We start from the raw sequence: 18,186 nt of genomic DNA, 5'->3' as shown, positions 1-18,186 counted from the left end.
ACTATGCTAAAGAAACACACATGAGGTTAGTAGCCTTTTGGCGTTGGTGAAAACTGTTGCAGCATCTCAGCACAAAAGATAACGAAAGAAATCTTTGTCAAGATTTGTTGACAATTGAAAACACCGACTCGGATTTGAAAGTGCTCGCGCTGCACTATGCAAATGAGCTACTTAACGTACGCGTCAGACTTTCCTTTCAAAAACTTTTTCAAATTCGCCAAACAAACAGAAACAACGAGAAACTATCAAAAACAGGGTTTGTTTATGATTAAGCATTGTTTGGGAAACGAACAAATTAACTCGATACCAGGGTAAAGAGTTTTTTTGCATAACTTTTCTTTACAGAACAAACGCAAAATCTTACTCGTACAACTAGCGCGAGCAGATACTATCCATTCACAGCGCGAAACTGAGACTTGTTTTCGACCCTGAAAAACTCACCTTTTCTATAAGCTCAGAGCATAAAACTACATATAAGAGCCCTGGTTCTTATTCCCTGCCTTATTCCTTGCCATCGCTGTGAAAAATCTGCAAGAGAATCTCGCAACTCTCACCATTATTTTATCACGCAACATGACAACATCCACGCGAGAGCCCCCGACATATGCGTGGATCCGCGCGGATATATGACGTCAGGATGGCGCAATTTGTTCTAAAAATAGAAAAATTGTCCCATATCATAGGTGAGCGCGGATCCCAAGACTTCTCCGTCCCTTATTATGGCTCCTGAAAAAGCTTATTACGTAATACGGCAAAAATTCTACACTCAGCCTTATTTGATTTATTTTTCAGTTACAAGACTTACTTCGGAAAGCGTCATGAACTACGCAGAAGAAATTTTACATGCTATCTTTTTAGCCATAGTTGTTGCAAATTTCCTTCTCAACACTAGTCGTGCCTTAAAAGCCATCGACTTATGCAGAGAAAGCTTAGTTTTGCTCAGTAACAAAGTGCTGAGTGTAAAGAAGCCATTACAGCGAACAATTTACAGACAAATCTATCATACCATGTTTGAGGCGTACCGTCGTGTTAGCGATCACTCAAATGCAATAGCGTGCGGCTGGAAACTTCTCACCATTCTCCGCGAGTGTGGTGATACTGTCCAAGAAGGTATGCTTAGCATAAATTTGGCACAGATATATCGGAATCAATTTATGTATGCTGAGGCAAAAGAACTTTATGAGAGAGCGGTCACTATGATGCAAAAAACTGGTAACAGGAGAGGAAAAGGAGTGGCTTATGGAGGCCTAGGAACTGTGTTCATTTCTCTCTGTGAATATGTCAAGGCTAAAGAATATTATGAAAAAGCACTTGCGATCAGCATGGAAATTGGTGACAGAGCGAATGAAGGATCATTGTATGGAAACTTAGGAGCTGTGTTCATTTCTCTCGGTAAATATGTCAAGGCTAAAGAATATTATGAAAAGGCACTTGCGATCAGCATGGAAATTGGTCACAGAGCGAATGAAGGATCATGGTATGGAAACTTAGGAACTGTGTTTCGTTGTCTCGGTGAATATGTCAAGGCTAAAGAATATTATGAAAAAGCACTTGCGATCAGCACGGAAATTGGTGACAGAGCGACAGAAGGATCATCGTATGGAAACTTAGGAAATGTGTTTCGTTCTCTCGGTAAATATGTCAAGGCTAAAGAATATTATGAAAAAGCACTTGCGATCAGCATGGAAATTGGTCACAGAGCGAATGAAGGATCATGGTATGGAAACTTAGGAACTGTGTTTTGTTGTCTCGGTGAATATGTCAAGGCTAAAGAATATTATGAAAAAGCACTTGCGATCAGCATGGAAATTGGTGACAGAGAAGGAGAAGGAACATGGTATGCAAACTTAGGAAATGTGTTTTTTTCTCTCGGTGAATATGTCAAGGCTAAAGAATATTATGAAAAAGCACTTGCGATCAGCATGGAAATTGGTGAGAGAGCGAATGAAGGATCATTGTATGGAAACTTAGGAAATGTGTTTCACTGTCTCGGTGAATATGTCAAGGCTAAAGAATATTATGAAAAAGCACTTGCGATCAGCATGGAAATTGGTCACAGAGCGAATGAAGGATCATGGTATGGAAACTTAGGAACTGTGTTTCGTTGTCTCGGTGAATATGTCAAGGCTAAAGAATATTATGAAAAAGCACTTGCGATCAGCACGGAAATTGGTGACAGAGCGACAGAAGGATCATCGTATGGAAACTTAGGAAATGTGTTTCGTTCTCTCGGTGAATATGTCAAGGCTAAAGAATATTATGAAAAAGCACTTGCGATCAGCATGGAAATTGGTCACAGAGCGAATGAAGGATCATGGTATGGAAACTTAGGAACTGTCTTTCGTTCTCTCGGTGAATATGTCAAGGCTAAAGAATATTATGAAAAAGCACTTGCGATCAGCATGGAAATTGGTGACAGAGCGAATGAAGGATCATGGTATGGAAACTTAGGAACTGTGTTTCGTTGTCTCGGTGAATATGTCAAGGCTAAAGAATATTATGAAAAAGCACTTGCGATCAGCATGGAAATTGGTGACAGAGAAGGAGAAGGAACATGGTATGGAAACTTAGGAAATGTGTTTAACTGTCTCGGTGAATATGTCAAGGCTAAAGAATATTATGAAAAAGCACTTGCGATCAGCATGGAAATTGGTGAGAGAGCGAATGAAGGATCATTGTATGGAAACTTAGGAAATGTGTTTAACTGTCTCGGTGAATATGTCAAGGCTAAAGAATATTATGAAAAAGCACTTGCGATCAGCATGGAAATTGGTAACAGAGCGAATGAAGGAACACAGTATGGAAACTTAGGAAATGTGTTTCACTGTCTCGGTGAATATGTCAAGGCTAAAGAATATTATGAAAAAGCACTTGCGATCAGCATGGAAATTGGTGACCAGACAGACCAAGCACGCACCTACCTATCCCTGGCAACTGTGTTTCTTGATCTTAGGGACTATAGGCAGAGTAAATTATCTTGTGACAATGCGCTTGAGATCATCATGAAAATTGGTGATAAAGAAGGACAAGCAAGATATCACTTAAGAGAAGGCAATTTTCACAAATCCCTTGGTGCTAAAGATAAAGCTAAAGCCTGCTATGAGAAAGGACTTGCGATTGCAGTTGAAATTGGTAACAGAAGATTAGAAGCATCAAGCTACCTCAGCCTTGGGAAAGTGTTTCAATCTGGCGGTGAACATGACATGGCCGAGGGATATCTTGACAAGGCACTCTCCATGAGTGAAAATATTGGAGAAGCTGAAATTGAGTTTTCTTGCTATTGTCATCTTTCACTGACGAAGTTAGGACAACACAATTTTCAGGAAGCTCATTCCTTTTTGTTACGAAGTATTGAAAAATCCGAAACAATGCGAGGTTTTCTTCAAGGCAGCGATCAAATTAAGATATGCTTTGCAGACAAGCATGTTTTTCCCTATCAGCTGCTCACTGAATTGTTTCGTCTCGCTGGAAATCCTAAGGATGCTCTTTATGTTGCAGAGCTTGGACGAGCTAGAGCCTTAGCGGACTTGATGGCAACTCAGTACTCTGTTGAAAATCGTATATCAGCTGACCCGCAATCATGGGTTGTTGTTGAAAATGTCATGAAGAAAGAAAGTAACTCTACTTGTCTGTACGTTTCTTATTTTGAACAAACAGTGTTTTTGTGGATCCTCAAGACAAGCGGAGTCATTCAGTTCCGAAAACTTGATGTGGATAAAAAGACTCTTCACACAAGATTAACAAAGGTTGCTGAAGATTTGGATGAATTTTTCGCTATCATGGCTGAAAGCTTCCAAGACTTTGGCAATTTACCCGAGGAGGTGTGCGAAGATCGATCCTTGAATGGCAATGACATTGAAACAAATCCTGAATCTTGTCAAGAAGAGAACCTCACAACTTTGCGACAAGATAAGCCTGGGAATACGGATGATCCCGAACCGAGTCTAACTTTGTTCTACGAACTGCTCGTCAATCCTGTATCCGACTTACTTGATCAACCTGAAATCATCATTGTTCCTGATCGCAACCTGTACCGTGTTCCATTTCCAGCTTTACTCAATGGAAGTGGGAAATATTTATCGGAGCGTTTCAGAATCCGCGTGGTTCCTTCTTTGTCGACTCTGAAGCTCATTCAGGACAGTCCTGCAGACTATCACTGTGAGACTGGTGCTCTGGTAGTGGGTGATCCTGATGTTGGTGTGGTGATTTACAGAGAAGAAGTCAATAAAAATTTCGTACCTTTGCCTGGTGCAAGAAAGGAAGCAGAGATGATCGCACGACGGCTGGGCGTTTGGCCTTTGTTAGGACAGGACGCAACCAAGCAAGCGGTACTTGAGAAGCTAAATTCAGTGAGTCTGATACATATTGCTGCACATGGTAATGCTGAAAGAGGAGAAATTGCTCTTTCTCCTCCACGTTCCACCACCGGGGTTCCACTAGAAGACGACTACCTTTTGAAAGTGTCCGACATTTCAAAAGTGAAAGTGCGAGCTAAACTGGTGGTACTAAGCTGTTGTCACAGTGGCCGTGGACAAATTAGAGCCGAGGGAGTTGTTGGAATCGCTCGCGCGTTTCTAGGAGCCGGTGCACGCTCAGTGTTGGTGGCACTGTGGGCTCTAGACGACAGTACAACAAAGAAGTTGATGAGTCGCTTTTACGAGCACCTTGTTTGTGGAGAAAGTGCCAGTGTATCTCTTCACGCGGCCATGAAGTGGTTGAGAGATCACGGCTTTACCAAGGTTTCCAGCTGGGCACCGTTCATGCTGATTGGAGATGACGTGACATTTGCGTTTGAAAAATAAAGGTATGTTTCCACTAGCGAAGAAAAGATTTTAGGAATGTGCTTCGTTGGTTACCAATATTACTTAAAAGAACGCTACTTTCAGTTTCTGCTTTTGTGTTTAAAAGGGCAAAATCTAGCTGTGTTGTATGTAAAGCAGCTACAGTGTATCAACATATTTTCAATTCCAATTACTGAGAAAATGTTTTCTTTTAACAAAAAACTTTCTTGTAAGGCAATCAGATCCCTTATTCTTGTGATTTATCTACCTAACATTTGGTTCTTACGTTTAAGAGATGATAGGGCGCGTATACCTTCAGTTCAAGAAACAAACTGTATTCATCATCTGCGAATATATTACGACAATGAACACAGAAATAATCGATCAGCTCACAGTTGACTTGATAACTCAGTTGGTAAAGCACTGCACCGATATAGTAGCGGTCATAGTTTTGAATCCCGTTCGAGCTTGACTTTTGCCTCAATTTTTTTTTTCAGGCTTTATTCTCTGCTAAAGAGAAATTAATGTTATGCAATGGTTAGTAGACTTTAAGAGAATATCTTCAAATTGTTGTTTTTTGTTGTTATAGGAAGCAAAGATTTCGTCAGTGGAGTATTCCATAGAAATTAAACATCAAGAAATGAACCAAGAAACTTCTGCAAGGACATTGGAAATAGAAAAGACAAGTTTGCTTTGATTTTCTTTCGTTGCCATTGTCTAATACAAGTACAACTGGTTTTCTTTTTTCATAGAAGCAGTAGAGAAACGAACGTTTTTTTTTTTTTTGCCGTGGTTGCAAACGAATTTTTATAATGTTGTTGTCGAAATTAATCAAGCATATCTCTTACAAAGGTTAGGATCTGTCGAGCGACTTTGTTACCTAACAGTGATGCAAAGTTTCTCAGTTCGATGGGGCGGACGGAGGGGTCTCCAAGTGAAAGAGGCGGGGATGTTTTATGTTGTCTCTTTTAGGGAATTTTCTTGCGAACTTTTTTCAACACTTGGGCCAATTTGCTCAGCAATCATTGAATTCTGAGGGTTTGTAAAAATTTCATCTTACTGTGTAAGTGGTTTAAATCGACCAGTCATGGAAGTACTTAAACCTCTTCACAGAAGAAAGTCTTGAATGAAATTGTCACGAAAGTCATTAAAGTTCTGATTTGCCTTTTAGATGTTACATCTTTAAGGGGTAAAATATAGCTTGAGCCACACCCGAGGTATTTAGGGGTTTTAACATTCAATTTTCTTTCGAGAAACTTCCACGCCCCTTTCACGTGTTTATCTCCCTTAGCGAGCCAATCGACTGATTGGTTTTCTAAGAGGATGGAAAAAGTTTCTACTTGTTCAAAATAAGGAATAATAACAATTTAGACTTTGTTAGGCGCAGATATACTGTTCAGTTGCGAATGTAAATTACTTAGAACCTGTGATTCATTAACAAATGTAAACGTGTAAGATAAAATGACATTACTTTAAAATAAATCATCGGATAAGGGACAAAATTAAAAAAAGAATTATCAAAAAGCTCTTTTAAGCAAGAAAGTCTTAATAAGTCAATTGCGCAGGCATTGCTAGCATCAGCTTGATTGTACATATGACTATTGTTTTTACCTTTTAGCACAACGTGTGATTATTTTAGATTGTATTTCATGATTCTTGCTTATATATAGAAATTTTGAAACATTTACGCATATCATAATTATAATATCACTTTTAATTTGATTGTCTCTGGAATACTTTTGTGTCATCGTATCTTTCCTGTGATGTCACACCTCACATATAGCCAAGAGTATTACACAATAAATTTCTATTGCATTACATTGAATTGTATTGTTTTGTATTATTTTGTAGTTCGTCATCGCAAGATTCCGCAATTCAAATATACGATCTTTCATATATTCTCATTTATTTTTGTTTTCTTGTCCGCATTTTAACATTTCGTTCTCACAATGCCAACTACTAAAATGAAAATAAATAAATAAATAAAATAAAAACGACATCTAAGTATGAAGCTTTTATTATCACAATTATTGTACATACGAGTATTGCCCGCTTCAATACCTATTGCTTAAGAAGAAGCATATTACAACAGTCACATGTAAAAAATATATTGCGTGACACGAGTTGACCACCTTCCCATTTCTTTCTTAGTTTTGTGTTTTACAACTTTTTACATCGATTTGTGCAACTTCGACGATAGCAAGCAATGAAAGTGTCACCTAGTTCTTGCAAAATTTAGCTGCAATGAGGTAAGAAATTAATTATGCAGTCTTCGGGGCCAAATAACTGTTTAGGAATTACCAATTAGGAGCTATTCCAGCTTGCGTCATAAAGACTAACTCCAGACCAACACAGCGTATCTTGATCTGTTTCTTGAAAAATAAAAACTATCTTGCTTGACTCTTGTTAAGCTGGTAACTTTACCAAGACCCTCATGGGGAGCATAAACAGGAGAGCGCCAACAAAGTAACACCAGAAGGGCCCTACACACCAGTAGACTGAGGAACACAAATAGAGTATGAATGAATTATGCGTTCACTAAATAAAGATAGAAAAAAAATAAATAAACAAGCAAACAAACAAACAAGCAAAAAACAATAAACAATAAACAGACGAGGCGACAAAAAAGACGAATACATGGACGGACGCATTCAGGAAGTATAAACGCACCAAACACAAGAGTGTATAATGAGAACAACAATGGCTGTACATGTGCGTACATGTGGAGCCACTCTGGGCAAAATGACTAAGTTTGCGTAGTCTAGGGAACGCGAACGACGGCGGCCAATTTTTCGTATTCCCATTTAGAATTGAACGCTGCTATACATCATTAGCCTGAACAAGTTTTAACAGCCACAGGCGTTCTCAACAGATCCTGACAATGATTGGGACTTTCAAAGGTAAAATCTACAGTCGTTTTTCACAAGATGTCATTCGGTTTTTCCGTCGTCATGTTTAAGTTGTTTTTGAGGGGAACACGTAGTATTTCTAGTTAATGTATAAAATAAGGTGGCGTAGTAACTTCGCGTGCAGTCCAACTGGACTGCCAATCAGAACGGACCGCTTACCTGTACAGCTCACGACAGGACCAATCGCTCGTGCCAAGGCCCCAAGGGATCTGAAAATTCCCATGACTTTCCCCTTCTGATCAGCATTTCCTAAGTATGTAAATGTTAAATTAAACTAAAATATAAATAACAACAAAACGTTTGGCATCACAACCCTTCACTCCTCTCCACTCTAAAAAAGCCAACCTCGACAACAAACATTGTCATAAACTGTTTGTGTTAGCACAGAACAGAAGATTTACTATAACTGTCAATTCTATCAACTAAAGCACGACCATTAATAATTTTCATGATTTCTGCGAGACAAACATTTTGGTCAGTGCAAATCAAGGCACTTGATAGGCTGCCCTTGAGCCTTGTAGTGGCCCGAGCGTATCTCCAGTTTCTGAACATGAAGTGACCAGGAGTACTGTAATTCCACCCCCAACCCCCTGAATGAGATGCAAGTCCATTGCAGGGTTCCCTGGCATAAATTCACTGCTATCTATTTATACACCTGACAGGGGAGAGGCACCGTGACAGTCAAGTGTCTTGCCCAAGAACACAACACACTGATCAATGCAAGAATTCCAACTCAGAGTGCTTGGCGCAGACTAGTGAGCTAACTTTGCCTTTCTCAAAATTGGGCCACTCATTCCTTACAGTGATTAGAGAGGTTAGGAAAAGCCAATTAGATTTTGTGTATTTAAATGTATTTTACAGTGTCCCCATATGTTTTAGCATTTTTAGTGCTCTATTAATCTTGAGATTGAAATAAAGAAGCTATTCAATCATTTGTCTTACCGTGATGAGAGATCATAGTTGTCAGACAAGGTACTACTGTTGCTGACCCTAAAAAGGAAAAGTTAACCAAAAGATACTCTAATTTACAGTTACAGTGAAACTCGTCGTTGGGATGATACTTGTTAAATTTTGTTATCAATTTCTTTTAAATTTCTCCTGGGAGGGAAGGGAGCAGAGCCTGGTGAAACTTACAGTATTACGAGTCCTTGTGGCTGTATAACAGACAAGCCCTGTAAAGCCAGCTTTTTTCACCAGTAAAGGCATCAACAAAACTTTGCCAATTGCGTACTGTCTGGCATCACATTTTCAGCACTAAGCCAGTGCATTCAACTGCGGTTGCATGGCATAAATAAAATACCTCAAGATTATCTACTTGTACATAATGAGAAGACTGAAGAATAAAATCATCTGCTCTCAAAGAGTTAAGTATCATTGAAAAAAGGACTTACCAAAGGAGAACAATGTTAGCCCCATGTAAAGAGTGGGGATAGTCTTTGCCAAGCCTACAATAGCCATTGCTGGCATTATCGCTGCCATACCCTGCAGGATGTTAATGAAAAAAGGAAGAATGAGAAAAAGAAAGAAAAATGGAAGGAAGGAAGAAAGAATAAGAGATAGGATGGAAGCGAAGTTAAGAGTAAAGGTGTAAGGGTGGGAGGAAGGAGGGAGGTTCACAGAAGGTGGGAGAGAGGAGAGAGGAAGGGACGGTCAGGGAGAGAGGGAGGAGGGAAGAAGGGAGGTTAAGGGAAGGAGGGAGGGAAAGAGGAGAGAGGAAGAGAGGGTTAGGGAAGGAGGGTGGAGGGAAGGAGAGAGGGAGGGAGGAGGAGGGAGGAAGGGAGGTTAAGGGAAGGAGGGTGGTTCAGAGAGGGAGGGAAAGAAGAGAGAGGAAGAGAGGGTTAGGGAAGGAGGGTGGAGGGAAGGAGTGAGGGAAGGAGGAGGAGGGAGGAAGGGAGGTTAAGGGAAGGAGGGAGGGTGGTTCAGAGAGGGAGGGAAAGAGGAGAGAGGAAGGGAGGGTTAGGGAAGGAGGGTGGAGGGAAGGAGAGAGGGAGGGAGGAGGAGGGAGGAAGGGAGGTTAAGGGAAGGAGGGAGGGTGGTTCAGAGAGGGAGGGAAAGAAGAGAGAGGAAGAGAGGGTTAGGGAAGGAGGGTGGAGGGAAGGAGAGAGGGACGGAGGAGGAGGGAGGAAGGGAGGTTAAGGGAAGGAGGGAGGGTGGTTCAGAGATGGAGGGAAAGAGGAGAGAGGAAGGGAGGAGGAGGGAGGAAGGGAGGTTAAGGGAAGGAGGGAGGGTGGTTCAGAGAGGGAGGGAAAGAGGAGAGAGGAAGAGAGGGTTAGGGAAGGAGGGTGGAGGGAAGGAGAGAGGGAGGGAGGAGGAGGGAGGAAGGGAGGTTAAGGGAAGGAGGGAGGGTGGTTCAGAGAGGGAGGGAAAGAGGAGAGAGGAAGAGAGGGTTAAGGAAGGAGGGTGGAGGGAAGGAGAGAGGGAGGGAGGAGGAGGGAGGAAGGGAGGTTAAGGGAAGAAGGGAGGGTGTTTCAGAGAGGGAGGGAAAGAGGAGAGAGGAAGGGAGGAGGAGGGAGGAAGGGAGGTTACGGGAAGGAGGGAGGGTGGTTCAGAGATGGAGGGAAAGAGGAGAGAGGGAGGAAGGAGGAGGGAGGAAGGGAGGTTAAGGGAAGGAGGGAGGGTGGTCCAGAGAGGGAGGGAAAGAGGAGAGAGGAAGAGAGGGTTAGGGAAGGAGGGTGGAGGGAAGGAGAGAGGGAGGGAGGAGGAGGGAGGAAGGGAGGTTAAGGGAAGGAGGGAGGGTGGTTCAGGGAGGGAGGGAAAGAGGAGAGAGGAAGAGAGGGTTAGGGAAGGAGGGTGGAGGGAAGGAGAGAGGGAGGGAGGAGGAGGGAGGAAGAGAGGTTAAGGGAAGGAGGGAGGGTGGTTCAGAGAGGGAGGGAAAGAGGAGAGAGGAAGAGAGGGTTAGGGAAGGAGGGTGGAGGGAAGGAGAGAGGGACGGAGGAGGAGGGAGGAAGGGAGGTTAAGGGAAGGAGGGAGGGTGGTTCAGAGATGGAGGGAAAGAGGAGAGAGGGAGGGAGGAGGAGGGAGGAAGGGAGGTTAAGGGAAGGAGGGAGGGTGGTTCAGAGAGGGAGGGAAAGAGGAGAGAGGAAGAGAGGGTTAGGGAAGGAGGGTGGAGGGAAGGAGAGAGGGAGGGAGGAGGAGGGAGGAAGGGAGGTTAAGGGAAGGAGGGAGGGAAAGAGGAGAGAGGAAGAGAGGGTTAAGGAAGGAGGGTGGAGGGAAGGAGAGAGGGAGGGAGGAGGAGGGAGGAAGGGAGGTTAAGGGAAGGAGGGAGGGTGGTTCAGAGAGGGAGGGAAAGAGGAGAGAGGAAGGGAGGGTCAGGGAGAGAGGGAGGAGGGAAGAAGGGAGGTTAAGGGAAGGAGAGAGCGTGGTTCAGAGAGGGAGGGAAAGAGGAGAGAGGAAGAGAGGGTTAGGGAAGGAGGGTGGAGGGAAGGAGAGAGGGAGGGAGGAGGAGGGAGGAAGGGAGGTTAAGGGAAGGAGGGAGGGTGGTTCAGAGAGGGAGGGAAAGAGGAGAGAGGAAGAGAGGGTTAGGGAAGGAGGGTGGAGGGAAGGAGTGAGGGAAGGAGGAGGAGGGAAGAAGGGAGGTTAAGGGAAGGAGGGAGGGTGGTTCAGAGAGGGAAGGAAAGAGGAGAGAGGAAGAGAGGGTTAGGGAAGGAGGGTGGAGGGAAGGAGAGAGGGAGGGAGGAGGAGGGATGAAGGGAGGTTAAGGGAAGAAGGGATGGTGGTTCAGAGAGGGAGGGAAAGAGGAGAGAGGAAGGGAGGAGGAGGGAGGAAGGGAGGTTAAGGGAAGGAGGGAGGGTGGTTCAGAGATGGAGGGAAAGAGGAGAGAGGAAGGGAGGAGGAGGGAGGAAGGGAGGTTAAGGGAAGGAGGGAGGGTGGTTCAGAGATGGAGGGAAAGAGGAGAGAGGGAGGAGGAGGGAGGAAGGGAGGTTAAGGGAAGTAGGGAGGGTGGTTTAGAGAGGGAGGGCAGACAGTGGCAGATCTATGGGAGAGGCCTGGGGGACCCGGGCCCTTAAGTAAAACAAAACCAGGCCCCTCCCCTTAGCTTAAAGTCTGGATCCGCCACTGGCCGAGTATAATATTCCACAGCTTTTAGGGTTCTCCCAAACTTTCCCAAGTCTTTCTTATCTATAACTTGATAGAAACACAGAGAACATGTTTTCTATTTCTTTCAGAAAACACCGTGATGAAAAAGGGAAAGAACTCAATGTATACTTTGATCATCAAAATGTATATTCTCTTTGTTCGCGCCATCATTACATATAACTGGAATATTTTGCCTAATTGCCATCTGCAGAGTTCTTATAACCCTATGGAATAATTCAATAATGCCTTGCACAATGGCCATGGTGATTCCTATGAAGAAAAACATCATTCCTTGCTGCATGCTAAAAAAATAAATACATTCATGAATACCATATTACAAAGCTTGCAGACATGCCATGCGGCCTCTCCAAGGCACAGTCATGACCAATGTAAAACAAAGTTCCACTGTGTAATTTTCAGTAAATACTTCGCTTACTTTTGGTACACACATACCTTGAATACTTGAAGTTCTTGTGCGTCAAAAATGTTAGCGTAAACTCAAGTCCAGAGAAGAAAAATAGAAATAGAAAATACACCAAGCCAAGGCCACGAACTGTATTTAGATCTAGAAAATACAACAAATCACAGCCACCTCATTCAAGATATCAAGATTGCTAATTATTGGAGTTGATCAGGCTTACAGGCCAGGTTATGCAGCACCATCATGAAACTGAGCTTTGAGTGGTGCATTCTAATCCTCCATAATTTGTTCTATTGCTCTGGCACAAAGTTGTTCTTTCTGTAATCAGCTGTTTTATTGTTCTCCTGTTGCATGGTTTTTGACTGCAGGTATATCCATCCTTCAAGAATCAAAATTTTACTATCCAGTTGATGTTATCTGGATGAAGTCTTATATGCAGATTGCTTCTAGCCTTTTTTTTCCTACATGTACATGTAGGTGTGTACCAGTGAGGGTCTCGCTCTCTAGAGTTCTCACCAATATACCGGAACTTAAAAATTAATAATAGAGAGTTAATGAATTTCATCCAAACTCAAATTAAACTACTATTTGTCATTACATTCTTACACCTGCCTTCTTTACTGGATCTGATCTCCACTGCATCAAACTTGAGGAGTGACACAGGGTTGAGAAGCTGGCTGGCATTTCTAAATTCAGATAGTAGAGACTTTGCCTTTTTTAAAAGAAAAAAATTATGTATATATTAGGAAAAAATTGGTACGATTAACTGACTGTGTATAGCTACATACATGTAAGTGAGCAATTCAACAAATGAATACAAAATCAGGACAATAATTATGCATATTATTAGGACTTTAATTTTCAGTTTTAATGTACATAGCTTATTGGTCAAACATGAGGATAATAATTACATGTACATGTAGAGTGCTAGGATTGAAATTTATGTATAAGCTGGCTACACTGAAGGTTTGTATGGGAGAATCACTGATAGCACAATCATGTTAAATACAGAAAATAAAGGAGTCTTCATTTTCGGGTCTTCGTTTTCAGGTCTTCATTTTTGGGTCTTAGGTCTTCAGCAAACTGAAGTTTAAATCTCTGGCTACACTCAGTGTTATGGCCATCTCATTAACCACACTTGGTTGGCCAGTATGGGAGAATCTCTCCTTGTTTGTGTGCATTTGCTGAGTACTCAAGATCTCGGTCAAGACGCTCCTGTACATACCTCCCACTTAGTTAATAAGAACCACATATAAATACATTATATCTACAGTACAATGTAAGGTGTACATCAAGTTTCATCTCAGTCAGTTAAAATCTCAACTTATAAGCATTTACACTGTATTTCAAGTATTACCCTTTTTTCTTTTGGCAATGTCTCCTTAAGACATGTATACACAAACAAGATGTCTGCTACAGTCAAAATAATTGCAAACAAGGCTGGTAAGAGGTAAGGGTTTCCACTCTCAAGTGATGACCTCTTGGCAAATACAGCACCAATCACAGGCCCAATAATAAAGCCAAAGGAATATGCAATACCAACAAGAGCCTGTTGACAGAGACCAAAGAACACACAGCATAATTATGTTGAACTTCATAAAAATCATCTAGGTAGTTCAATTAAATTAAAGTTAATTAATTCGACTGTTAATACATGTAAATTAAAGATTAAAAAACTCTGACCCCATACCCATAATTTATGTATAATTTATGACTGAGAATTTGTATTTTCAATGAAGCCTAGAATGCATGAGTGCTTGTCATAAATTCCTGTGTGTATTTCAAACAGGTCTCAAGCCAACGACTGTGAAATGTTTTGTTTTAAAGAATCCTAGTCAGCCTCCGCCATTTTTGATGCCATCGAAATTATTGATATTGCAGGGTGAAGCAAAAACTTATTGCTCTACTATAAGTTGTGTTCCTGAAAGTACATGTATGTTTAATTACATGTATCTTTAGTAGTTTCACAGTGATTTCCTTTGTTTGGACATGCTTTGAATAAAATATAATATAGCCAAACTCTTCGATGTTAGAAACAAAAAAAGGTGTGGCTGACTAGGGCCCTTTAAGTAGCAGTTCAAACCCTAATGTATGGCCATTCAAATGCTAGTCTTTTGATTTGAAAGGTGTTTTTGTTACCATTCCTTTCCCCCTGTTCTTTGTGGAAGTAACATCAGCAATGATAGCTGTAGAGATGGTGACATTGCCTTTAGATAATCCACCAATGATTCTGGCAATGACAAAGATGGTAAAGTTCCACGAGTATGCCCAGACAGCATAAGAAGCCAGCACTCCCATCTGAAATATGGACAGGTCAGTTCAAATAAAAACCTACAACCTGTGCCTGATGAAAGTGGTTATTTTTTAAGACAGCCTTTTTTAAAAAGTGTATTTTCTTGAGATCTTTTGTGGAAGGGATTTCAACAATAGTAAAGCTGTTTCATAAAATTGGTTCACAAAATCTTAATGTATAGAAAAAAAAAACGTGCGTTATGTGTCATGTACTTTGCAAAGAAAAATGAACATACCATTGCACTGTTTATGAATGCTAAGTTTTTGTCTTTAAACTCTTTGTACTATAAATCTTTATCTGAATTGATGCATGATGTTAGCACTGCTTCAGAACCAATTAACCAATTAACATAATATATATTTTTGTAATTTATTGACAAAAACATCCAATGCTCATTCTTACAACACACACTCTTCTACCTCCAAGAATTATTAACATAAAACCCCCAAAACTTTAAATACAAAAATGCCTTTTCAAGAATGAGATACCATGCTCTCTGAGAGAACTACCAAAAACTCATTGAAACTCAGAACTGAAAATATACTACGTACTGCATGTAAGTGCTCTCAAAGAAGTAGTAGTAGTAAATAATAATAATAATAATAATAACAACAATAATAAATAAAATTAATAAAATTAAATAAATTAAATAATAATGATGTATGCCCGTACATATATTATCTACAGTTACTGTAGTAATTAATATGATGACCCATGACTTCTTTTTTTCATTCTTTTCCCACCTTTCTATTTTATTTACTTTTTCTAACCTTTCTATTATAATATATTTATTAATAAAAATGTTGATAATTAGATCTTAATAGACTGGCCTGTCTAGACTACCACTAGCTATCTGCAGGCCAGTCTGACTATAAAAATGTAATTTGAGGAACAAAATAATGAACGAAAGATTGAGGCTACTAACAGGCTACTATCAACAGTTCAGGCTACTAACAGTTCCAGATCTATTTTAAAATAATGTCTCAGCTCCACTAATTATGTTCAAGACATGTAAGGACTTTCTCACCATACAAACAATCATTGGCAATCTTCTTCCAAATACATCGGACACTGCACCAATCAAAGGACAACATAAGAACTGGAGAAGGGAAAACAGTGACCCAATGAAACCTGCAGCCAGAAAATTACATTTGAAAGTTATAACAAAGCTCCAGATGGTAGTCACAAATTCCAATTCAATCTTGATAGAGGACCTGCACAAAAAGCCATTACAACCGTCAACTTCCACTCTAAATACTGCATTTGTCTATGGTATCACTGCAAACTCCCTAACTCTTAAAGCAATAATTAGTTGACATTTTCTTTTCTTATCAATTGACAGCACACATTATTTGAGAGCTCATAGCTAGAAGGCTTCCATGTAGTCTGGTATTACAACACTGTACTGTACTGTATGCATCTGTAATTCACGACCCCGCAAGCATTTACTGCTTTACAGCGTAAGGACACTCAAAAATCATGAATTACTAGTACACCTGGCATTTTTTGGGTGACCACAGAATGAGGGCTCTTGATATAATGTAAAAGATACTAAAGGGATTTTTACTATGCAAAAACACTTTAAATCCTTTGTTAATATGAAGATCCCTATTGGAATACATGTAGTCACCAAACAATGTATGAAAAAATGCAGTGTCCATGGTTCGAGTGCCCTCACTGTAATACCAATCATAGGTCAGTTTTGTTTTGTTCAGAAGTACCTGAATTTTTGCATGTAACCTTCAATTTAATCAAAAACCACTCCTGTGCATTTTTTTAAAATTAAAACCATTGCTGTGTATTTTTTTAAAATTAAAAACCATTGCTGTGTATTTTTTGCTATTATGATTATTATTGATACTAAGGAATCTCATGCCATATAAATGTATGTAGTCCTACATGTACCTCCAAATAACACAACATTGAAATGTTCATTGTCTGGCATTCCCAGCAACTCCCTGAATGTGTCGACTTGCTGCATGATTGAATGGTACAACCTGTCCTGAAGAGAAAAATTCACAATGTTAAAACACAGTTGAATTTTCTAAATTTCAATGTGGCTTTTAACCTTCTCCACAGAATTTTTTTAAACATTGTAAAAAGTTGCCTCTTATCATGCTCATTTTGATAATCAAAAATGGGGGTCACCAAACTCATTTTTAAATTATAGGCACTTAAAGCTAACATTAACGGTGTTTTTAACAGGTTGTATTGTTGCTATGGTAACCTGTTATATAAAAAGGATGGCCATAACTTGTGTACTAATAATTGGGCATTTGTGTGATACCATTATTGTAGCAGCACTTGTTAAACAGTGGTAGTATTCATCCTTCAAAGAATAGCTGTTGGAAAAGTGCTGGAAACTGTTGCCAACCTCCTTAAATGCAATTTGTCATGTCAGTATTGCATGTATAATTTATTAACCAGTCCCAGTCTACAGAAAATATTCCTTCATTAAGATTTGTAATTTTATTTTAATTTGGATGCCACTTAGATAAAGAAAGGACTTTAATATATCACCATATGAATAAATTATCACTGTTTGTTTCACAATTAAATCTGCCCCCGCTTTCTTTTATTTCTGCTGATTGAAAACAATAATATTGAACATTTTTGTATGAACTAAAAATTTTATTTTCTTTGTAAACTATATCACTCAGACTGTTCCAGTAACTTAGGCATCTTACCATGAGTATGATCCAAACAATTAACTAAGTTAACTAAACCAACACATTCTGTTTAACTCATTCTATCACATGATATTCTCTACATAATACTCTCACAAAGTATTTACAGCAGAGCAGTTTACCGTATCTCGTTAGAAAGCACGCAAAAAGTACTTTCTGGAAAAAAAGGTTGCATTGCCTTCATGGAAACTAATGTTTCTTTCACAAAAATTTCACTCAGTAGAACTTTATAGGGAAAAAAGGTTAAAAATCTATAGCGAAACAAAAACTTAAGTCAAACTACTCTGCTGTTCCAATTTGATGCTGAAACAAACCATTTGTCTTGATATATGAGCAAAGATAGCAAACGTATCTCGAAAGCAGAACGGAAGTCGATATTCTTCCGAGACGTAATCAGAAGTATCGCATTACAGTCACCATATATGCAAATTAGAGTCAAGCTTTTTGACCTCAACGAAAATGCTGCAAAACAATTGCATTTACATTTGGATCCCTGTAAAGTCACCCAACCGTCACATGAGCTCTACGCCACGTAGGATTACTCAATACAAATAAGCGATCCGAATAAACGAGATGCCAAAGGTAAAACTGGCGATCGGAAGGGTATATAACACTGGCGTCGAATTCCTAGTATGTTCAGAATTTCTTACGATACCTTCTGAGTTGTTTTTCTACCAAAATCCATCTTCAGGATCTTTGAAATCATTTTCAATTTGTCCTAAATGAGAATCTCGGTCATTTCGAAGTGAATTCATTTGATCACCTTAAAATCATCATGCAGGTCATATTGCTGCATATTGTAATTGGAGAGTATTTTTTGATCTTGAAATGCTGCTTGAGGATGGCAAAATGCAAACTTGTGGTTGGGAGACCTTGAAATGCTGCTCAAAGATGGCAAAACACAAACTTGTGGTCACAAGAACCTTGAAATGCTGCTAGAAGATGGCGAAACACGAACTCATGGCTGCAAGAACCTTGATATCAAGAATTCCATGTACCCAACACCACTCTTACTAGC

The 18,186-nt window shown here is 40.2% G+C and overlaps 2 protein-coding genes across 2 annotated transcripts; one reads left to right on the top strand and one right to left on the bottom strand.

Moving 5' to 3' along the window:
* The first annotated feature begins 336 nt into the window (after positions 1-336).
* LOC149117687 (uncharacterized) lies at positions 337-4,802 on the top strand. The gene has a single exon (XM_089284469.1). The coding sequence runs from the start codon at positions 720-722 to the stop codon at positions 4,800-4,802; it is 4,083 nt and encodes a 1,360-aa protein (XP_089140595.1). The 5' UTR covers positions 337-719.
* A 1,978-nt stretch (positions 4,803-6,780) lies between these two features.
* Positions 6,781-17,888, bottom strand: LOC110052069 (solute carrier family 75 member 1-like). Its single transcript, XM_089284460.1, has 12 exons — positions 17,824-17,888; positions 16,387-16,483; positions 15,509-15,612; positions 14,328-14,486; positions 13,546-13,737; positions 12,801-12,900; positions 12,221-12,332; positions 11,973-12,069; positions 9,082-9,181; positions 8,633-8,680; positions 7,850-7,939; positions 6,781-7,279 (listed from the first exon to the last, which is right to left on the bottom strand). The coding sequence occupies exons 1-12, from the start codon at positions 17,872-17,874 to the stop codon at positions 7,188-7,190; spliced, it is 1,242 nt and encodes a 413-aa protein (XP_089140586.1). The 5' UTR covers positions 17,875-17,888; the 3' UTR covers positions 6,781-7,187.
* Positions 17,889-18,186: the final 298 nt, after the last annotated feature.

This window comes from Orbicella faveolata, unplaced genomic scaffold, assembly GCF_042242905.1.
Source record: "Orbicella faveolata isolate gen_17 unplaced genomic scaffold, um_ofav_v1 contig_1, whole genome shotgun sequence".
Classification (NCBI taxonomy): domain Eukaryota; kingdom Metazoa; phylum Cnidaria; class Anthozoa; order Scleractinia; family Merulinidae; genus Orbicella; species Orbicella faveolata.
This window is presented reverse-complemented; position numbering and strand designations above follow the sequence as displayed.